Source organism: Mobula birostris, chromosome 13, assembly GCF_030028105.1.
Source record: "Mobula birostris isolate sMobBir1 chromosome 13, sMobBir1.hap1, whole genome shotgun sequence".
Lineage (NCBI taxonomy): Eukaryota > Metazoa > Chordata > Chondrichthyes > Myliobatiformes > Myliobatidae > Mobula > Mobula birostris.
The window spans coordinates 34,526,432-34,550,007 of NC_092382.1; the positions used below are offsets into that span (position 1 = coordinate 34,526,432).

General features: G+C 45.9%; 2 protein-coding genes across 3 annotated transcripts; one reads left to right on the forward strand and one right to left on the reverse strand.

The window, feature by feature from the left end:
- Positions 1-5,991: 5,991 nt before the first annotated feature.
- On the reverse strand, positions 5,992-13,800 carry LOC140206710 (uncharacterized). 2 transcript variants are annotated; one of them, XM_072274878.1, is made up of 2 exons: positions 13,042-13,800; positions 5,992-9,020 (listed from the first exon to the last, which is right to left on the reverse strand). In XM_072274878.1, exon 2 carries the CDS (start codon positions 8,700-8,702, stop codon positions 6,633-6,635), a length of 2,070 nt encoding a protein of 689 aa, XP_072130979.1. In that variant the 5' UTR covers positions 8,703-9,020; positions 13,042-13,800; the 3' UTR covers positions 5,992-6,632. The 2 variants fall into 2 exon arrangements, with proteins under 2 accessions (XP_072130979.1, XP_072130981.1); XM_072274880.1 differs by lacking the exon at positions 13,042-13,800 and adding an exon at positions 11,959-12,987.
- On the forward strand, positions 13,512-22,747 carry LOC140206714 (uncharacterized). The gene is made up of 2 exons (XM_072274884.1): positions 13,512-13,634; positions 20,860-22,747. Exon 2 carries the CDS (start codon positions 21,268-21,270, stop codon positions 22,372-22,374), a length of 1,107 nt encoding a protein of 368 aa, XP_072130985.1. The 5' UTR covers positions 13,512-13,634; positions 20,860-21,267; the 3' UTR covers positions 22,375-22,747.
- Positions 22,748-23,576: the final 829 nt, after the last annotated feature.

A 23,576-nucleotide genomic window follows, 5' to 3' on the forward strand; every position in this document is an offset into this window, starting at 1 on the left:
TTTGTCTTTACCTCCTTATCGTTTATACGTGTTTAATAAATGTTTGGTTGTTTTTATAAAACCTGTCTCGGTAAATATTCATTGTTGCCGGTTACGCAACAGTAATCCCACTGAACCAGAGTGAGGAACTCTCAGCCTGAGCTTTCTCAAATAACACCCAGGGAAGTGAGGTGAGGAACTGTGGTCCAGTCAGAGATAACTGTGGCTGTCAGTGTTCTGAGGGATGGTATCTCTCAAACAGAACTTCCTGTACTGGGAAACATGCATCCTGGCCATACTTGCAGGTGCCCAGCAGCGGAGAGGAATAACTGAGACTGAGCGATTTTGGATGATCGCTTTTCTCTCCTATGGAGTAGCCAGGAATTCACGAGAGATAATCAATTTGGCTACAGCACTTGAGGAGCTGGCCACAATACTGCAGGGGCCCTGACAGAATCACAGGCCCAAGTAACAGAAATATCCACTGAAATGATTGCAATCCGGCAAACAATCCCACAGAATCGTATGGCTTCAGATTTTATCCTGGCTGAGAAAGGGGGAACCTGTGCTATTATTTACACAGAATGCTGCACCTATATCCCTGATGAGTCTACTAACATTACATCCCTCTCCGAGCACACTGCCAAGGAGACTGACAGCATCAAGAAAGTAGGGCAGGATTTACACAGGTTCACTGAAGGGTCGAAATGGTGGTCTTCGGAGGTATGTTCGGTAATATGTGGGACGAGATATTGCATTATGGCCTAATAGTTGTACATATAATTGTTCTCATTACTGATGTCTGCTGTTTTTACCCTCTGATAAATCAATGCCGTACTCGGTTGCTTTCTCTGTAAAAAAATACTGCTTTGTTGATCATGTAATGATGAAAAGGAGGGAGTAATAAAGTATGTAAAAGGGTTAGCACTTCGTTAAACAATAGCAGCCTGTTTTTCTGAAAGAAACTGCTGATGATCAACAGATGTGCTGAGCCATGCTGAGCCATATTTCTCCTTGAGGGTAGCTAGCTAGGATTTCAGGATGCTTATCTCCCTGTGCACTCATGTGCAGAGATAGGACAACTTCAGTCTGTTCTGTGTGTGTAAGCCATTATGACTATTTTGTAATTTGTCTTTAGGGGCTGTCATGTAGTAAATAACTTTGGCTCCAGCCTGTCTTGTGTGTGGGGTATCTGGATGGATATACCTGTGGCATAAGCGGAATTGTTAGTCAGTTGGTGGATTGGTCGGGAACAGTCCTGGACTGAGTAAGCCCCGGGTGCTTGGAATAAAGAGTTTGTACTTATACGGTCTCTGAGTGACTTTATCCGGATTCGACTTCCACAGAATGGGAGTGGTTTTAAAGGGCTGGGCTGCTGGAAGCACATTACCAGACCTGGAATGATTGTAACTGGGTCTGAGAGAAGACCCTGCCTTCCTCCTGTAACCCTGAAGCTAATTAGCAATCATGAATATATTAATCTGTCATAAATATACCCAAATGACAGCCTCACCCAACCTCTGTGGCAACAACTTCCACAGATCAGACATACTTTTGCCAGAAAAATTTTCTCATCTCAGTTTTTAAGGTAAGCATCTTTATTCTGAGACTCTGCTGTCAGATTAATATCTAATGGAAACATCCTCTCCATGTCCACTGTATCCAGGCTTTTCAGCATTTCGTAGGTTTGCTTAACCATACATCCCTCCACCACCCCCACCGTCCCTCTGAACTCCATTGAGCACAGGTGCAGAACCATCAAATGCTCCTCAGACATAAAGCTGATCATTGCTGAAATGCCATGTGGTGATTGGTAAGTTCGTGGCCTAAGGTGGAAGGAGTCAATTTTAGAAAACCTAGCATTTTTCAATTATCTGAAATAGAAATACCACAAAAGTTATTAACTCCAAACTTTCTGCATAATCACTCAAAGAGTTGAACTACACGTGGATGTAACGAGAGCTGTATAACTTTAGGCCTTCCAACTTAGGCCACGAACTTATCAATCACCCCTCGTACAGCTCCGGCACCAAAAAATTGCCACTGCACCCCTGCTCCGGCCGTCCGGCAGAGCTAGCGCTGATTTCCCAATGCCCTAACCCAGATTTACACAACCCTGAGGGTATCCAACTCACCGTCGCCCAAACAGCACACACCGGCTATAGCTGCTGTCGGCACTGCGCATGCGTATAGCAGGAGGTTCTCCGCAGCACCACCGGTGGCCGGAGGTCTGCTCATCCCACCAGTGACCGGAGGTCCATGCAGCGCCACCAGTAGCCGGAGGTCTATGCAGCGCCGCCAGTGGCCGGAGGTCCATGCGGCGCCACCGGTGGCCGGAGGCGGGATGGACGACGGAGAGGTAAATCACAAACAGGACAAAGTCTGCAGATGCTGGAAATACAGAGCAACACACATAAAATGCTGGCGGAACTCAGCAGGTTGGGCAGCATCTATGAACAGCCGACGTTTCCAGTTGAACCCTCCTTCAGGACGGAGATGGAATGGGGGAAAAATCTGAATAAAATCGGGGCGGGCGAGGAAATGCCGAGCTGGAAGGTGATAGGTGAAGCCAGGTAGGTGGGAAAGCTCAAGAGCAGAAGAAAATATGATCTAATAGGAGAGGAGAGTGGAGAATAGGAGAAAGGGAGGGAGCAGTGGACCCAGAGAGAAGTGATCAGCAGGTGACAGGACGTGAAAAGTCAGAGAGGAAGAGAGGGAGTGGGAGGGAGAGGTGAGCGGGAGATTTGTTCACCGGAAGGAGAAATCGATATTCATGCCATCAGGTTGGAGGGTACTCAGAATGAATATAAGGTGCTGATCCTGGACCCTGAGGGTGGCCTCATCTTGGCACAAGAGGAGGCGATGGGTTGACACGTCGCAACCGGAATGGGAATCGGAGTGAAAATGTTTATACACCGGGAAGTCCCGCTCGGAGCAGATAGTTCAAAGGTTAACTTATTATCAAAGCAGGTATCCATATACAACTCTGAGTTTTTGTTCTTCTCCAGAGAGCCACGAAACAAAGAACATGAAAGTCGTTCAGAGAGAAACATCAAGCTTCCCCAGCATGAAAAAAATAACGGCATCCCAATGGTTCACCTTCAAAAAAATCCGTCTCACCGCACAAAACGCAACAATTAATATTGACCCCCCCCAAAAAAAAACAACCCTACCCCGCACAACTGCGGAGGAGCTAAATATAATTCCTCTCTTTGATCACTGTCTGAATGATTCCCTGACTCTGAGAGGAAGGGGTGTCTATGGTCCACATTGTCAGGGTGTTGAGTTTACCAGGAGACAAAGACTGCAGGGACGGGAGGTTTTCTGGTCACTAATACACTGTGTGTGGACCCCGCTGGCAATTCTGGTGTTGTGACCCGAATCGAGACAAACACCATGCTGCCCACTCCACCAACAACACGGCACAGCCGGACACATAACAGGGGAGTTTACATCTCACAACACTGGATTCAGTGATGAAACCCGAGATTAATGTTGTTGTCCCACTGAAATCATAAGAAACGTCCATTAAGGTGCTTTTAAATACGATCGATCCCCCCAGAGGTGATGTCACACAGGCGCACCCACGCGCCTAACATCACACATGGGCTCCCCACACCGGGATCTGCCCTCACGTGCGCTGTGTCTTACGTCACCCACGCTCTGGTGAGCTCGAGCTTTATCGGTTTAATGGCTGAGCTGCTAATCGCGTAACCACGCCCTCCTGCACCGCTGAAAACCAACGCTTCAGGAGCTGCTCTATTCCCATTGGTGGACAGGAATGTCGATCAGTGTTTGCACCCAATAGCAGAGGCGGACCAGTCGAGAGGGCGTTACCCCTGATGAAATCGTATGCCACGCCGACGGCGGACTCACTGTTCGAGCGGAACAAATCCCAAAGTAAATGTCCCATTTTTTGATTTACTTCTAATTCCCTCCGAGGGAAGTTGGGGCGTTTGTGAAGCGTCTCCTGCGGCCGGAGTCTGATGTATCGCTGACAGGTAGGAGGAGACCGCTCGGCCCGTCGGTTTGATGCCGGTTCCCCGGGGAGGGAGAGGATGAAGACGGTGAGAGAGGGGGCGGACAGGATGTTTGTCCCGGTGGGGACAGGAGGGGCTCATCTGTGGAAATGTCTGAGCCCACGGTGGTGGCGATTCACCACATTGGGGGGCAAACACCGGCAGACTGTTGCCCTGCAAGCGGGGACAGGACTGGAGTTGGGAGGGTGGGTGAGGAGAGGACATTTCGGATGGTGGGGGTAAGATCTCGAAAGATGATTGCTAATGCCTCCACATCCCTTCAGCCACCTCTTTCAGATCTCTGGGGTGTTCACCATCTGGTCCAGGTGATTTATTTACCTTCAGACCATCTCTGTTTCCCAAGAAACTTCTCCCGAGTAACGTAACTTTACACATTCTGACCACTGACATCTGGGACTTTCATATTCCTGCCAGTGTCTCCGACAGATAAGAGTGATGTACAATACTTATTCAGTTCATCTGCCATCACCTTGCACCCCCACCCCATTACTAACTCTCCAGCATCATTTCCCAGTGGTTTGATATCCACTTCCACCTCTCTTGTACACTAAATGTACCTGAAGAAAAAATGGCGTTCTCTTTAATATTACTGGTTAGCTCACCACTGTATCCCATCGTTTCATACTTATTTATTTTAGTTGCATTCTGTTGGTTTTTAAAAGCTTCCTAATCCTCTAACTTCCTAGTAATTTTTGCTCCATGCTCTCTCTTTGGTTTTTATGTTGTCTTTGGTTTCTCTGATCAGCCACGGTTTTGTCACCTTACCTTTAGAATACTGCTTCCTCTTTGTGATTTGTATATCCTGTGCCTTTCAAATTGCTTCCAGAAATTCCTGCCATTGCTGCTCTGTTTTCATCCCTGCCCGTGTTCTTTTCAAATCAATTTTGACCAATTCTGCTCTCATGCCTCTGTAATTCTCTTTATTCCACATCGGACTTTAGCTTCTCCTTCTCTAATGTCAGGGTGAATTTGATCATATTAAGATCACTTGCCCCTAAGGGTTCTTTGAACTTAAGTGACCTAATTAAATCCGGTTCATTACAACACCCAATCCAGAATAGCTGATTCCCAAGTGGGCTCAATCACGAGCTGCTCTAAAAAAGCATCTTGTAGGATCTCTACGAATTTCTCCTCTTGAGACCAACACCATCCTAATTTTCCTAGTCACCTGCATGACAATCCCCCATGACTATTGTAACATTGCCCTTTTGGCACGCATTTTCTATCTCCCATTTTATTTTGTGGACCACATATTTACTACTGTTTGGGGGTCTCCATACAATTCCCATCAAGGATTTTTTTTTTTTTTTTTTTTTTTAACATTTGCTGCTCCTTAAATCTACCCACAGATTCTACACCTTCCAACCCTATGCCACTTCTTTCTAATGATTTTGTTTAATATTTTACCAACAGAGCCACACACAACCCCACAACCAGCTTGTTCTTTCAAGAAGCATGCAAGTATCTGGGAAACAAGAGGACCTGCAGATGCTAGAAATCCAGAGAACTACACACAAAGTGCTGGAGGAGCTCAGCATGTCAGGCAGCATCTATGGATGGGAATCAACATTTCGGGCCAAGACCCTTCATTGGGACTCTTGACACCCACATATCTGGAATATCAACAAGCAAAGAAAATAGAAAGTAGTGCAAAATAGAGAAAACCTTTAAGAAAATTTAGTTCAAAGTTTTTTTTTAAAAAACTGCCAAACAGAGCTCAATAGTTAACAAATCCAACAAAGGCAATAAACATCTTCATCAATTGACTTTTTTTTGAAATAAAAAAAATATCTTGGTCCCATTTCAATCAGTCAAATTTACAAAGATAAATAAGAACTTTAGAAAAGTTTAGAATAGACTATTTACATTCAAACCCACTTAGATTAACATTACCTTGGACAGGAGGAAGAGAAGTAACACACACGAAAAAAAAAAATCACACAACAGTCAGATAAAACTTCTAAGTATATACTTTCATCAAAAATGAACAGGATTCAGAACTCCAGGTGTGTGTATGCAATCGTGATAAGAAATACAGACCAGAAAACTTAAATGAGAGGCCAACTCAGAAAAAGGAATCATCACAATGGAAGAAAACATTAACCAGTGGAATGAGTATGACCCTTCATGGGAGACATCCCAACCATCTGAGCAGACAAGATAGTGACAAGGAAGCGTGGAGCACCTGACTGAGAGTTGGAGAACTCTTCCCAGTGTCACGTACACACAACCCAGTAAAAGTATCAGCAGCAATAGAACACACGTTACGTGGTATCTTATGGTGTTGTTTCACTAAGTACCGGAGACAGAGTTTAAAACAGAACTGATTTATTTGTCACAGATCCAGAATATTAAACTCCAGTCCCATTAAAGGTGAATATGCAGTAGAAGAAACTTCTCCCATGCCCAGTGACCAGGGTGCAGAACTGGGTGTGGTGAGCAGCAACAATAATTGCAGAATTCATAAACTTAAAACTTTTCTGACTACAGTAGTGTGTCATAAAGTTACATACATGACTGAACACCTTCCACAGTCACAGCAGGTGAACAGCATCTCCGCTGTGTGAACTTACTGGTGTCCCTTAGACCAAATAGATGGGTGAAACCCTTCCTTCAGTCTGAGCAGGTGAATGGCCTCTTTCCAATGTGTACTGCCTGGTGTGCCAATAGGTCGGATGACCGAGTGAATCCCTTCCCACACACTGAGCAGATGAATGGCCTCTCCCCAGTGTGAACTCGCTGATGTAGCTTCAGGTGGCATGATTGAGTGAATCCTTTCCCACAGTCTAAGCAGGTAAATGGCTTCTCCCCAGTGTGAACTGACTGGTGTGCTTGTAGGCTAGCTAACTGTGTGAATCCCTTCCCACACAACGAACAGGTGAATGGCCTCTCCCCAGTGTGAACTCTCTGATGTACCTTCAGTTGAAATGACCGGGTGAATCCCTTCCCACAGTCTGAGCATGTGAACGGCCATACTACAGTGTGGACTGACTGGTGTCTCTGGAGGGTGGATGAGTGGTTGAATCCTTTCCCGCAGTCTGGGCAGTTGAACAGCCATTTCCCTGTGTGGGATGCCAGGTGTGTCTGCAGGCTGGATAACTGAGTGAATCTCTTCCCACAATCTGAGCAGGTGAACAGCCTCTCCCCAGTGTGAACTGACTGATGTGTCAGCAGGTGAGATGACAAAGTGAATCCCTTCCCACAGTCTGAGCAGGTGAATAGCCTCTCCCCAGTGTGAACTTGCTGATGTACCTTCAGTTGAGATGACTGAGTGAATCTCTTCCCACAATCCGAGCAGATAAATGGCTTCTCCCCAGAGTGAACTGACTGATGTGCTTGTAGGCTAGCTAACTGTGTGAATCCCTTCCCACAGTCTGAGCAGGTGAATGGCCTCTCCCCAGTGTGAACTCTTCGATGAACCTTCAGTTGAAATCTCCCAATGAATCCCTTCCCACAGTCTGAGCAGGTGAATGGCCACTCCCCTGTGTGAACTGACTGGTGTCTCCGTAGGGTGGATGAGTGAGTGAATCCTCTTCCACAGTCTGAGCAGGTGAATGGCTTCTTTCCAGTGTGGGCTGTCTGGTGTGTCTGTAGGCTGGATAACTGAGTGAATGTCTTCCCACAATCCGAGCAGGTGAACGGCCTCTCCCCAGTGTGAACTGACTGGTGTCTCAGTAGGTTAGATGATGAAGTGAATCCCATCCCACAGTCTGAGCAGGTAAACGGCCTCTCCCTGGTGTGAACTGACTGGTGAGCCAGAAGGTTGGATGATTGAGAGAATCCCTTCCTACATTCTGAGCAGGTGAATGGCCACACTCCAGTGTGAACTGATTGGTGTGTCTTTAGGCCAGATGACCTAGTGAATCCTTTCCCACAGTCTGAGCAGGTGTACGGCCATTTCCCAGTGTGAACTGACTGGTGTGCCTGTAGGTGGGATGACTGAGTGAATCCCTTCCCACAGTCTGAGCAGGTGAACGGCCTCTCCCTGGTGTGAACTGACTGGTGAGCCAGAAGGTTGGATGATTGAGAGAATCCCTTCCCACATTCTGAGCAGGTGAATGGCCACACTCCAGTGTGAACTGATTGGTGTGTCTTTATGCCAGATGACCTAGTGAATCCTTTCCCACAGTCTGAGCAGGTGTACGGCCATTTCCCAGTGTGAACTGACTGGTGTGCTTGTAGGTGGGATGACTGAGTGAATCCTTTCCCACACTCTGAGCAGGTGAAAGGCTTCTCCCCAGTGTGAATGCGCTGATGTACCTTCAGTTGACATGACCGAGTGAATCCCTTCCCACAGTCTGAGCAGGTGAACAGTCTGTCCGCAGTGTGAATTTGCCGATGCACCTTCAGTTGAGATGACAGAATGAATCCCTTCCCACAGTCTGAGCAGGTGAATGGCCTCTCCCCAGTGTGAACTCGCTGATGTACCTTCAGTTGAGATGACAGAATAAATCCTTTCCCACAGTCTGAGCAGGTAAACGGCCTCTCCGCTGTGTGAACTGCCTGGTGTGCCTGCAGGTTGGATGAGCGAGCGAATCTCTTCCCACATTCTGAGCAGGTGAACGGCCTCTCCCCAGTGTGAACTGTTTGGTGAGCTAGTAGGTTTGATGAGCGAGTGAATCCCTTCCCACAGTCCGAGCAGGTGAATGGCCGTTCCCTGGTGTGAATTCGCTGATGAGCCATTAGGTCAGATGATCGAGTGAATCCTTCCCCACAAATTCAGCAGGTGGCCAGCCTCTGCCCAGTGTGAACTAATTGATGTGTCCGCAGGTGGGATGACTGACTAATTCCCTTCCCACATACAGAACAGTGAGTGGCCGTGCCCCAGTGTGGAATTGCTGATGGACTTTCAGTTCAGATGACTGAGTGAATCCATTCCAACAGTGTGAGCAGGAAGGATGATTGAGTGAATCCCTCGATCCACTTCTTAATGGACAAGAAGGGCAACACTGGCGTGTTGTCTCTGAGATTCTGGGAGACAAATTCCTTGCCGTTCTTAACCTGTGAAAAGATTTACAAAATACATCAGTGGGTGAAGGCAACATTTCAGATGAGATCACTTTAGTCACCAAGATGTGATCTGACATCACACTGTGCTTGGGCCCTGACGATTTCTGCACTTGTCTTCCGCAGAGTCCCAGGGAACAACTTGTCAGGCCCTGGGAATTTATCCACGCTAATGTGCCTTAAGACAGCAAACACCCCCACCTCTGTAATCTGTACAGGGTCCATGAAGTTGATGCTGCTTTGCCTCACTTCTATAGACTCTGTGTCCAACTCCTGAAAAATAGAGATGCAAAAAAAAAAAAAAAAAAAAAAAAAATAATTAAATCTCCCCCATCTATTTTGTCTCCTCACATAGATTACCATTCTGATCGTCCAGAGTGGGCATGTTTCTGTACTGACCTTCTCCATGTTTCTGTGGCAGAGAAGCTGGCCAAACTTGACTGGAAGGGGAAACTGGTAGGCGTGACAACAGAGCAGCAATGGCTGGAGTTTCTGGGAGCAATTCGGGAGCTGAGTGATTGATACATCCCAAAGAAGTGGAAGCATTGTAAAGGCAGGAGGACACAACCATGGCTGAAAAGAGAAGCCTAAGCCAACATAATAACCAAAGAGACGGCAAACAAAAGAACAAAAAGTATTAGGAAGCTTTTAGAAAGCAACTGACGACAACTAAAAAAAAAATGTCAGATGAGCTCACGGCATGAAATTATGATTATTGTAGTCATTAATGAATCTTGGTCGCACCCAACAGTCTGAGGCATTTAGAGGAACAAAATATCCGGGGCCTCGATATCCCTTAAAAACCAAGGTTCCCTGCACCAGTTAACTTTCAACTTTTACTTTGACAGGCACATACAAACTCTACACCCTCAAAACTTCACTTCTGAAGGCCTCCCACTTACCAAGTACTCCTTTGTCAGAAAACAGCCTGTCCCAAACCACACTTGTCAGATCCTTTCTGATACCATCAAAATTGACCTTTCTCCAATTGAGAATTGAACCCATGGTTCAGTCTTCACTTTTTCTATATTAACTTGGAATCTCCTGACATTATGATCACTACATACAAAGTGTTCCGATACACTAATTTCTGTTACTAGCCCTGGATTATTTTCTAATAGTTTATTGCACACTTCTATGTCGGGAATTCTACATGCTGACTTCGGGCACATTTGACAAACTCTACCCATCCAGTCCTTTTATATACGGGAGCCCCAGTAATCTTTGGGAATTTAAAATCGCTCACTATATGAAGCATTCTTTCTTGGCATAGTCTGTGATCTCTCCACAAATTTATTTCTCTGAATTCCTCAGATTGCTGGGTGCAAACAAGTCCCAGTAATGGCTACAATATCATATTCCATGCCCTGAGGTCTCTGGTGTCAAGAAAACAACCTCTCTCTCATTGTCACAAAAACAAAGGAGCTGATTGTGGACTACAGGAAGAATGGAGACAAGTTAACCCATATTTGCACCAATGGATCTGGGGTTGAGAGGGTGAACAGCTTTAAGTTCCTCGTCAGACACATCACAGAGGATCTCATGTGGTCTGTACAACAGTGCCTCTTTCACCTCAGACGGTTGTAAGAAGTTTGAAATGCAGCCCCCAATCCAAAGAACTTTCTGCAGGGACACAACTGAGAGCATCCTGACTGGCTGCATCACTGCCTGGCATGGGAACTGTACTTCCCTTAATCACAGACTTTGTAGAGTGGTGTGTACAGCCCAGCACATCTGTAGTTGTGAACTTCCCATGACTCAGGACATTTACAAAGACAGGAGTGTAAAAAGGGCCCGAAGGATCATTGGGGACCCGAGTCACCCCAACCACAAACTGTTCCAGCTGCTACCATTCAGGAAACAGTACCGCAGCATTAAAGCCAGAACCAACAGGATCCGGGACAGCTTCTTCCACCAGGCCATCAGACTGCTTAATTCATGCTGATACAATTGCATTTCTAAGTTATAGTGACTGTCGTGTTCTATTATAACTTAATAAAAATTGCATGTTGCACATTCAGACGGAGATGTGACATAAAGATTTTTACTCCTCATGTATGTGAAGGATGGAAGTAATAAAGTCAATTCAATTCAATTCACCCTCTCCACTATCTGTTCTGTCATTCTGGCTCCCATTCCCACTACAACTTCAGTTTAACCCAGCCTGTCTCCACCACACTAGCACCAGCAAGCCTTACCACTACGACATTAGTCCCCTTCTAGTTCTGGTACCCTAACTACTGAACCCACATCACCCCTTTGACTTTCCTCTGCCAGATAACCACCCACCCCACCTCCTCCAACAGTTTCTAAAGTGGTAGAACAGAGAACACAGAAAACCTACAGCACAATACAGGCCCCTCTGCCCACAAAGCTGTGCCGATCATGACCCTGGCTTAGGACTACCTGGGCTTACCCATAGCCCTCTATTTTTCTAAGCTCCATGTAGCCATCCAGGAGTCTCTTAAAAGACCCTATTGTTTCTGCCTCCACCACCACCGCCAGCAGCCCATCCCATGCACTCACCACTCTCTGCATAAAAAAAAAACTTACCCCTGATGTCTCCTCTATACCCACTTCCAAGCACCTTAGAACTATGCCCTCTCGTGCTTGCCATTTCAGCACTGGGAAAAAGCATCTGATTATCCACATGATCAATGCCCCTCATTATCTCGTACACCTCTATTAGGTCACCTCTCATCCTCCGTCACTCCAAGGATAAAAGGCCGAGATCACTCAACTTATTCTCATAAACCATGCTCCCTAATCGACACAAAGTCCTTGTAAATTTCCTCTGCACCCTTTCTATGGTCTACCTGTTGTTGTGGGGGATGGCCACAAGAGTACTGTACACTGCGATGGCTATTTAACCTCATTCCCCTTCCTGACTCTCACCCAGTTTCATGTGTCCTACACCTTGGGTGTAACTCACCTCTGTTCAATGTCATATCAATCACCCCTCCGACTGCTGATGAATCCAGAATTCATTCATTCCCAGCTCCAACTCCTTAAACTGGTGACACAACATGTGCAGACTGAATGTTATATATGGAGGTTCTCATTTTAACAGCTAGCAAATCATGGTCAATAATCATTTTTATCTGCTCTGGGTTTGATTGACTTCATCTGCACTCTCACACAACCTATGTAGCAGGCCTGCAGTGGGTAATGAAGAATTTTCTCAACAGAGCATTTGAACACCGTCCATACGTGATTTGCTTGCTAACTGATGCTATAAAAAGTCATTTTTTTTCAAATATCGCTCCATTTCTTCCCACTTGCAAATTCTCCAGCAACTTTTGCATCACCACAATACACACAGGTAACACCAGTTTCTGTTTTGTACATAAATATTTCCCCTGAACCCTCCCCCAGGTGACTGACAGTGGTAAACTCATTGATGGCAATGTCAATGAATATGAAGGGAAGGCAGTAGTCTGTCCCATTGGAGTCTGGCACATTTGTGATGTGAAAGCTACTTGTTGCCCAGTACAAAGCTGTTTGATATCATTATGTACCCAGACAGAGTGGGTCAAAACATGTTCTTACGGGTGGAAAAGTCCAGAACAAGAGGAGGTAGAACAAGCAAAACACACAAAATGCTGGATGAACTCAGCAGGGCAGGCAGCATCTATGGAAAAGAGTACTAATGCTGAGTTCCTCCAACAATTTGTGTGTGTTGTTTGGATTTTCAGCATCTGCAGATTTTCTCTTGTTTGTGATTGGAAGTAGAACAAAGGTGATTTTCTCAACAGCTGATGTAAAATATTTTGTTCCCTTTCTCCGAGTTCCCAGTCCTTGCATTTAGACAGCTGGAGCTCAGCTCTGTCTGAGAGATCCATCGGTTCCCACTCCCTCATCAGCCGGAAGCTCCCCGGGGCCCGTGTACGGAGCGTGGGGCTGAGAGAGAGGGAAGAGAGCAGGACTGTCCCGGGATTGCGGGCTACGATATCTGGATCTCACAACAATTGTCCCGAAGTCGGTGTTAAAATCCCGCCCGGAGATTCTCTCTCACCTCTTGCCGATCCTCCCGAGGCCTTTGTGTATTGCGCGCATGGGTGATATTCGGGAAAAGCGCAATCCTGACGCCTGCGCATTTGATCGGTGCTTCAGCGACGGCTAAATTTACAACTCCCGGCTTTATGGGTAATCAGGGCACCATTAAAAGTTTCCGCAAGCACCGCTTCCATGTCCACACCTCAGTTTTTTTTGTGTGTATAGAAAACTCAGCAGCTATTTTAACACAGAAAGCGGCTCCCATAAACAATATACTCAATAGAAACTGGTATTCCGTGTATCTAATACCGAAGTACAACCCTCTTAGGCAGAGTGGCGGGCAACTGGAGTCTCTGCCTGTGGTGGGAAACCCCACCGGTCACGTGATCCCATTTGCCCCCTTCCATTTGACCGCGGATGGGCAGCATCTGCGCGTATGTTTCCGAGGCCCCGCCCTCCGGATGATGTAACACTGACGCCGCGCATGCTCACTGCATCCAGATGGGTGGTGTTTTCCTTTCCGCTCAGTGCTGAAGCCGATTCATCTGCGGCAGCGGGATCGGGAAAGGTCGGGATCGCTGTTTGCGGGCCGAAGTTTTCACTTTCCCATCGGTGAGTATTGAGCCCGATCCCGAGCGAGGAGATCTGATGTGGGCCGTGATCCCCGAACTGAGGGCCAGTTACTCATTTAGTACCCAGTTATTTGGGCTCGTCAGAAATGTGTCGACTTTACTTAATCTGCGTTGAACGATCCAAACCAGGAGCCCAGGCTGTCTGTTTCCACAGAATTGCAATGGGAGTCCCGTCAGCCGGTCACGTGAGGCTGTTTTACCGCAGATCTGCCCCGCCCTCCGCTTTGTGACGTAGGATCACGTGGTGTGCCAGCCGTGGGGGTGGTGTGTGAGTGGCAGATTCAGCTGTTGACTCTGTGAGGCTGGGTCCTGGTGTATCACAGTTTCTGATCCAAGTAAAATGGACCGGGGCTTCGAGCTGCCCGAGTTTATGAGGCGCTGAGTTCTGGGATCAGATCTTTGTTTCTGGGGTTCCTTTGGAAACAATGACTGCTGATCTGAGGAGAGACTCGAGGAAATCTGCAGATGCTGGAATTTCAAGCAACACACATAAAAGTTGCTGGTGAACACAGCAGGTCAGGCAGCATCTCTAGAAAGAGGTACAGTTAGGACAAGGGTCTCGGCCCGAAACGTCGACTGTACCTCTTCCTAGAGATGCTGCCTGACCTGTTGCGTTCACCAGCAACTTTTATATGTGTTGCTTGTAACCTGAGGAGAGGATGCGTTCCCATTCCATCCTCACAGGTAGTGGCTGCTCTGTGTTTGCATCAGTAGAAATAAAATAGACCAGTGTTCAAACTGTGTTTGGAAATTGCCCCTCACTGTCACCTGTCTATCAGGCAGTGGAAATAAAACATAAACCCAAGATGCAGGAGATCTGCACTAAAAACTGAAAATGTGTGAGGCCATTCTGATAAAACGTTATTAACCTGAATCATTAAGTTTGTTCCTCTCCCCACAGCTGTTCCTTACCTGCTGAGTGTTTCTGGTAATTCCAGTTTTTTTATGAAACTCACTGGTTTATATTTCCTGAAATGAACCTGTTTTAAGCTGGGAATGGAAATGGCTCATTTTGACATGATAGAACAGTAAAGAAAGCACAACTTTTCCCTGGTACCAACTTGTCTGTTATTCCTGGAAATGTGTTCAGTACAGTTGTTGCTGACAAGGTTTACAAGAATAATCTCAGGAATGATCGGCTTTATGTATTGTCACGTACCCCGTGATGGGTTAAAGATCCAGCAGAAATGGAAAACACTTTGAAGTCCAGTATTGCTATTAACTAATATTATTTATTAGTAACTACACAATACAGTAATATAAATGCAGCTATGTCAAACAGGTTAGCAATGAATATATATATATAGGAATATATAAAAACCAAGCTTCTTCAAGTCTAGGGGTAAATAGATCATCTTACAATGATGAGTAAAGTTCAGTTCAGTTCGTGGTATTGAGTTGAGTAGTGATGGAGAGAGAGAGAGGAAGAGATTTGAGTCTTCAGGTGAGCTGATGCTGTTGATCTTCCCGTTGTCTTCTGAAATCCTTTTGAAGTCACTGACTGTGACCACAACAAAGGGGGCCGTTCTTATGTGGTGGAATTATCAACCCACGCGAGGGTTGGACACACAAGTAGCTCCCCACCGGTCACACCCTTTTCACACTGCAAGAGCCGCTGATCGATTCTCCAAAACCCACCTTTTCTATGGGCACAACAAAGCTCATTCAGTGTCCAAAACCATTGTGTCTGTAGGTCTATCATCTGACCTTCTATTTATCTCACCGCACTGAATACCAACTGCCTATCAAGTAGCTCCTCCCTTCTCTCTGTAAGAATACAGAAGCTGAGAGTGTCCCTGCAAAAGTGTAAACATGCTGCTGAAAAACCATAACATCATCTCAAAGCAGTCTTTGTCTCTCTCTCTCCTTCTTTCTCTCTCTTTTAACAAGGTGTCTGGTGTTGAATACACCTCTATCTCTCTTTTCAAAAGCACAGTTCATAGGGGTAATTCAGGACCCCCGTCACAGTATGAGGAGCATTTGATGGTTCTGGGCCTGTGCTCAATGGAGTTCAGAGGGACGGTGGGGGTGCTGGGGGGATGTATGGTTAAGTAAACCTACCGACTGCTGAAAAGCCTGGATACAGTGGACATGGAGAGGATGTTTCCATTAGATATTAATCTGACAGCACAGTCTCAGAGTAAAGATGTTTCCCTTTAAAACTGAGGTGAGAGAATTTTTTTGGCAAAAAGCTGTCTGATGTGTGTACGGGTTTCAGGTTACCAACCATTCCCTCTTTTCCCAGGTGTGTACAATTATGTTCCCATCATTAAAGGCTTGGTCTCCTGCGAAAGTGCTGTAGCAGGCCACAAATTGCTCCCAATAGTTTGGTCCCGATTCCCCAGGCTTAGGTTTTTATTAAAGTACCTTAGTGATATCTACAGGTTGGTGGAGAGCCCTTTCCAATGCTTGAATTATCTGGTCTGTCTGTTCATTCTCATTATGGTTTCCCGCCTGTAACTCCTGATAGGTTTGGTATCTCAATTCTGCCTTCTATTTCCGCCCCTCATCAGCTGAGAGAATCATGCAGCAGAGACTGAATAAATCTTGCGGGGTCACATTGAACACTTGTATAGTACTGCGGACATACTGAGCAAACTGTGCTGGTCTTTCTTTTCTCTGTGGGGCCTGATTCATGATCATTATCATTTCTTTAGGCTTCCAGGGTGCATACACAGGAATCACTGAGGGCTGTCCCTCCTCCTGCTCGTGGACTGGGCATCATTCGGGTCGGCAATTGTCTTTGTGGAGCCATTAACTCTGGGGTTTTATTGGATTCTTCCCTCCCTGTCTCAGTATAATCCTCGGTATTTCCTTTCTGGATCTCAGGGTATAGGGACCTCCCCTCCCCTGATGCCGCTGTTTTACCTGAGCCGCCACCGTATCTGAGTACTGGGAGAATTGGGGTTCAGGAGCACGGGTGCACGGGTCGGTATGCCAGACATGTGTTCGGGATCCCTTGTTTCCCTATCAGTTAGAACTTTAGACTGACGTTCCTGCCCTTCCCTCCTATGTAAGCCAGCCTTGGTTTGCTTACGTTGTTTTTCCTGCTCTCGTTTTCAACGCCCATCCACCATTCACACTCCGGTTTTAGCCTCTCCCAACCTTTGGCATTCCTTCTGCAGTACATACCTTTGTCCGTTTGTCACATGCATTATTCCTCCAACTTGCTAATAATATACTGTTCCTCTTTACATCTGCCTTTTCCTTCCATTCCCTTTTCAACAACTTCCACTTCTTTCCACAGTTCTTTTTCCATATCAAATTTACTGCTTTTTCTCATGAGGTAATATCCCACCACAGTCTGCTTGGCACTCCCGATATTGGGATCCTGTTTGTGACGCCGAATGTTGAAGTTAAATCTGAATAAAACTTGAGAGACCAGCTTCTTATCATCACCACAGTTTATTGTGTATTCTGCTGCAGGAGTTTGAGACCCAGTTGTCAAAGGGAAGGCAGGTAAGCACTGCCACCAACTGACAAGAGGAATGAGTTAGTCAGGTTACAGCCATATATTTATACATAGTAAGCCCCATACCTTACTGTTGGTAGATGTTATTTGAACTGGTACAGCCACCATGTCTGTTGGTGCAAAACTTAATTAATTAGATAAGAGAGCTCATAAGGTTTTAGTTACAGAAGGATGTACCATCCAGTCCTTATCCGTTGTTCCCTTTGTAAGGCCCTGACTTAATTACAGACAGATGTTCATTCCTGTCCTTATCAGTGAGTCCTCCTCCCTTTACTCAAACGAGGGTACAATGTATAATGTTATCAACTAACGAAGGTACAATGTATAATGTTATCAGCTCTCAGTCTGTCTCTCTGCAAGCTGCAGAGAACTGGTAATGAGCCTGTCATAGCTAACTGCTGATGACAGAGTTTACTTCAGTTCAACATTCCTGTTCAGTCCCAATTATTCTTTTAGCCAGAGGTTACATAGGTTCGAAATGATTTTTTAATATATCCTCAATTCCTCAGGAGGATTCAGGGAAAATATTTATGTCCAATACAGAAACTAGTGTTACCTGTGTGTATTGTGGTGATACAAAAGTTGCTGGAGAATTCACAAGTGGGAAGAAGTGGAATGATATTTGGAAATCTGACTTTTTAAAGTGTAATTTAGCAAGCAAACCACAGATGGACAATGTGCAAAAGCTCTGGTGAGAAAATACTTCATCACCGGTTACAGGCCTGCTACATAGTTTGTGTGAGAGTGCAGATGAACTCGATCGAACCCAGAGGAGATCAAAGTTCCTATCGACAGTGATTTGCCAGCTGTTAAAATGAATACCTCTCTATATAAAATTCACTGTGCACATGTTGTCACTGGGTAAAAAAATGCACAGTACAAGGTTTATGTATACGCTGGTCATTAAAAAATTAGAGGGGACATTGGTGGGAAGGTGGGGAAACCTCCAGTGTCCCTGATGCCCTCACCTACAAGAAGTTCATCCAGCTGCAGCTTGTAACCCTGTACTTTAAAGAGTTGGAACTTGAAATGAATGAATTCCAGATCATCCAGGAGTTGGAGGGGGTGATAAATATGACATGAAGAGAGGTGAGTTGCACCCAAGGTGCAGGACACAGGAAACTGGGTGAGAGTCAGGAAGCGGAATGAGGTTAAATAGCCATTGCAGAGTACTCTTGTTGCTATCCCACACAACAACAGGTAGACCACTTTTGAAGCTTTTGGGGAGATTACCTGGCAGAAAAAATTCAAAGAGAGGACAGCGGATTCGTTAGTTAGGGGAACAGAACGAGAGGGGACTAATACCCTAGTGGTTAGCCTTGCTAGTGTTAGTGGGGGGGAGGAGGGGTGATGTGGTTAAAATAGTTGTAGGAGGAATGGGAGCCAGAATGACAGAACAGATAGTGGAGAGGGTGAATTCAATTGACTTTATTACATACATCCTTCATATACATGATGAGTAGAAATCTTTACGTTATGTCTCCATCTAAATGTGTAATTTAGAGTCATTTATAATAAATAGTTTTTTCATAGGACATTCAATATAACATAGAAATGCAATTGTATCAGCATGAATTAATCAGACTGATGGCCTGGTGGAAGATGATGTCCCGGAGCTTGTTGGTCCTTTTGCTGTGGTACTGTTTCCTGGATGGTAGCAGCAGGAACAGTTTGTGGTTGTGGTGAATTGGGTCCCCAATATCCTTCGGGCCCTTTTTACACCCCTGTCTCTGTAAAAGTTCTGAATAGTGGGAAGTTCACATTTACAGATTCGCTGGGCTGTCCGCACCACTCTCTGCAGGGTCCTACGATTAAGGGAAGTCCAGTTCCCATACCAGGCAGTGATGCAGCCAGTCAGGATGCTCTCAACTGTATCCCCTTAGAAGGTTCTCAGGATTTGGGGCCCAATCCCAGACTTCTTCAACCATCTGATGTGAAAGAGGTGTTGCTGTGCTCTTTTCAAAACACAGCCATGTGAGATCCTCGGTGATGTTTATGCCGAGGAATTTAAAGCTGTTCACCCTCTCAACCCCAGATCCATTGATGTCAGTAAGAGTTACCCTGTCTCTAGTCCTCCTGTCGTCCACAATCAGCTCCTTTGTTTTTGTGACAATGAGGGAGAGGTTGTTTTCTTGACACCAGTCAGATGTTGTTCAGACCTCAGACAGGGTCAGCAATCAAATGGCTGAGCATGGTGCGATGAATGTGCTGAGCTGAATATATCATAATGCAAGAAGCATCATAGGAAAGCCAGATGAGCTCAGGATAGGGAATTATGATATTGTAGCCATCATTGGGATTTGGTTGCACCCAACAGTCTGAGGGATTGAAAGGAACAAATTTGTAGAGAGTTCGCAGACCATGCCAAGAAACAAAGGTTGATTCAGTAAGTTATTTTAACTTTCTATATTTTGACTGGGACTCCCATACTGTAAAAGGACTAGATGGTTTTGAGTTTGTCAAATGTGCCCTTAATCAGTTTGTAGAATTCTCGATGTAGAAATGTGCAATAAGCTGTTAGGAAATGATCCAGGGCTGGTGACAGAAATTATTGATCATAATGCCATGAGATTCAAAGCAAATATGGAAAAAGAGAGGTCTGGATCACAGGTTGAGATTCTAAATTGGATGGTATCAAAGGATCTGACAAGTGTGGTTTGGGATAGGCTGTTTTTTGGCCAAGGAATACTTGGTATTTGGGAGGACTTCAGAAGTGAAATTTTGAGGGTGTAGCATTTGTATGGGCCTGCCAAATTAAAAGTTGAAAGGTAACTGGCGCAGGGAACCTTGGTTTTCAAGAGATATTGATGCCCTGGATATTTTGTTCCTCTAAATGCCTAAGACTGTTAGTCAATGCCGAAAAAACATTTAAGCTGTCTAATGCAACTACCTGCACCGGGACCATCACCCTCCATACCCCCACCATCCAGGTACCTATCAAACTTCTTTTAAATGGTGAAACCGAGCTCATATTCACCACTTGTGCTGGCATCTCATTCCACACTCTCACGACCATTTCAATAAAGAGCTTTTCCACATGTTCCCGTTAAATTTTCACCTTTCCCACTTACCCATGACCTCTGGTTGTCATCCCACCCAACCTCAGTGGAAAAAGCCTGCTTGCATTTACCCTATCTATACCCTCATAATTTTGTATACTTCTAACAAATCCTCAAAGCAATGTATAATTTCCTTGTTTATGTTTAGAGCCTTTTTCAGGTGTATAAGATGATAAGGGGCATTGATCGTGTGGATAGCTAGAGGTTTTTCCCCAGGGCTGAAATGGCTAACACGAGGGGGCATAGTTGTAAGCTGCTTGGAAATAGATACCAAGGGGATGTCAGTGGTAAGTTTTTTTACACAGAGAGTGGTGGGTGTGTGGAATGCACTGCCAGCTATTTGTGTGAGAGTGTTTCAATTACTGTGGGGCCAGACACCCATGAAGCTCACTGAGAACAGGGAATAATACCAATGGAGAGAGTCAAACTGAGCCAGGTCACAGATTGGAGATGACAGAAATGCCCCATTCTTATAGAGATAGGAAGACCATCAGAGAATTTGATGGTCATTCCAGATACCAGCACTGTGCGCAGTTAGAAGATGATTTCTGTCTCCAACTTGGGTTGAACTTCACTGTAACAGTGTGATATCAGATCACACCTTGACAACTCAAGTGATCTCATCTGAAATGTTGTCCTTCACCCACTGATGGATTTTGTAAATCTTTTTACAGATTAAACACGACAAGGAATTTGTCTATGGGAATCTTGAACCCAACACGCCAGTTTTGCTGTCTCTGTCCAGATATTTATGAAGTGGAGCAAGGGATTCACTCAATCATCCTTCCTGCTCAGATGTGGGGAGGGATTCACTCAATCATCTGACCGACTGACATGCTCGTCATTTTACACGGGGGGGAACCCGTTCATCTTGCTCAGACAGTGGGAATCAATTCAGTCAGTCATTTCAACTGAAGGTACATAAGCAAGTTTGCACTGGGACAAGGCCATTCACCTCTTCTGTGTGTGAGAAGGGATTCAGTCGGTCTTCCCACCTGTCGACACACCAGTCAGATCACACTGGGCAGAGGCTGTTCATCTGCTGAATTTCTGGGGAAGAATTCGCTCAGTCATCTGACCTAATGGCTCACCCGCGAGTTCACACCAGGGAGCGACCATTCACATGCTCAGACTGTGGGAAGGGATTCACTTGGTCATCTCAACTGAAGGTACATCAGCAAGTTCACACTGGAGAGAGGCTGTTCACTTGCTCAGACTGCGGGAGGGGATTCACTCGGTCATCCGACCTACTGGTACACAAGTCAGTTCACACTGGGGAGTGGCCATTCACCTGCGCAGACTGTGGGAAGGGATTCAGATCGTCATCTGAACTGAAGGTACATCGGCGAGTTCACACTGGAGAGAGGCCATTCACCTGCTCAGACTGCGGGAAAGGATTCACTCAGTCATCTCGACTTAAGGTACACCAGCGAGTTCACACTGGGGAGAGGCCATTCACCTGCTCAGACTGTGGGAAAGGATTCACTGGGTCATCTCAACTGAAGGTACATCAGCGAGTTCACACTGGAGAGAGGCCGTTCACCTGCTCAGACTGCGGGAAGGGATTCACTCAGTCATCTCAACTGAAGGTACATCAGCGAGTTCACACTGGAGAGAGGCTGTTCACCTGCTCAGACTGTGGGAAGGGATTCACTTGCTCATCCCAACTGAAGGTACATCAGCGAGTTCACACTGGGGAAAGGCCATTCACCTGCTTAGTGTGTGGGAAGGGATTCATTCTGTCATCTTACCTACTGACACACCAGTCAGTTCACACTGGAGAGAGGCCATTCACCTGCTCAGACTGTGGGAAGGGATTCACTAAGTCATCTAATCTGAAGGATCATCAGAGAGTTCACACTGGAGAGAGGCCGTTCACCTGCTCAGACTGTGGGAAGAGATTCATTCAGTCATCTAAACTGAAGGTACATCAGAGAGTTCACACTGGAGAGAGGCCGTTCACCTGCTCAGTTTGTGGGAAAGGATTCACTCAGTCATCCGGGCTACAAACACACCAGTCAGTTCACACTAGGGTGTGGCCATTAACCTGCTCAGACTGTGGGAAAGGATTCACTTTGTCATCTCAACTTAAGGTACATCAGCAAGTCCACAATGGGGACAGTCCGTTTACCTCCTCAGACTGTGGGAATGGATTCACTCAGTCATGTAATCTGAAGGAACCTCAGTGAGTTCACTCTGGGGAAAGGCTGTTCCCCTGCTCAGACTGTGGGAAGGGATTGACTCAGTCATCGAACTTTGTAATACAATACCAGGGTCACACTGGGAGAAATTTTCAATAAGCTGCATGCTGCATATTTATCCATCACCATTGCTGAATACAATTTCGAGAGTGACTGTCGGCGCTGAACTCTGCAATTATTGCTGCTGCTCACCACACCCAGTTCTGCACCCTGGTCACTGGGCACGGGAGGAGTTTCTCCTGCAGCCTATTCACCTTTAAATGGACTGGAGTTTAATATTCTGGATAAGAGACCAATAAATCAGTCCTATTTTAAACACTATCTATGGTACTTAGTGAATTTACTGTCACCTGGAACAAATGCACCAGGGGCGTCCTGTGCTTGAAGGTGAAATCCCTCTTCGTGGTGTTCCTGACAACCATTATCGATGACGTCTGCAGTCAGGACCTACTAGTTCCCCAGCAGGAAATCCCGACTCCCTCTTCTCCTCAGTCATGCTCTGAAACCCCACCAGATCTCCATTAGGCTTTCTGTCTCGCCAAATGCATTTTCCGGTGCTTTCATGTAATCGGCCGTGGTTGCTAGCGGATACCGGGACAAGACAGATCTCACAACGTCAGCAGCTCACTCACTCAAACTCTCAACCAATCTCTGTCGCTTTACATCATCAGAGCACTGCCAGTCATCTAACAACTGAAAGGTCTGCCTCGCCTCTGTCTTAAACTCTTTTTACCCCTTTAAGGAGCGTACCATATTCATTTTTACCAGTTATTCGCCAGAGAGGTAGATGCGGGTACTACCTCAGAATTCTCACTCTTTCCTGTGGAACAGGGACTAATTATACATTACAAATCCGACCAATCCTTCCCCTCACTCCTCAGAAACGATAGAACCCTGTCTTTGAAATCTCCGCCCTCCGCTACGGGAAACTCAGCTTGTGATTCGGACCGCTACGTCAGTGCTGGTCTGCATTGAAACGAGTGCTGCGCACCCCCTCGCATTTTATCCAACATCTGCCCACAATCGCAATTTTAACAGGAAGGGACGAATTAACAATTCCTCGGGACTACCAATACCCACCCAACTAGTTCAATGCCCAGGGCAGTCACACAGCATCCCAAGAAATCAATGCCGAACGATACCCCCACAGTTGTAACCTACTTTCGTCTAGTGGCTTTATCTAGAGCAAG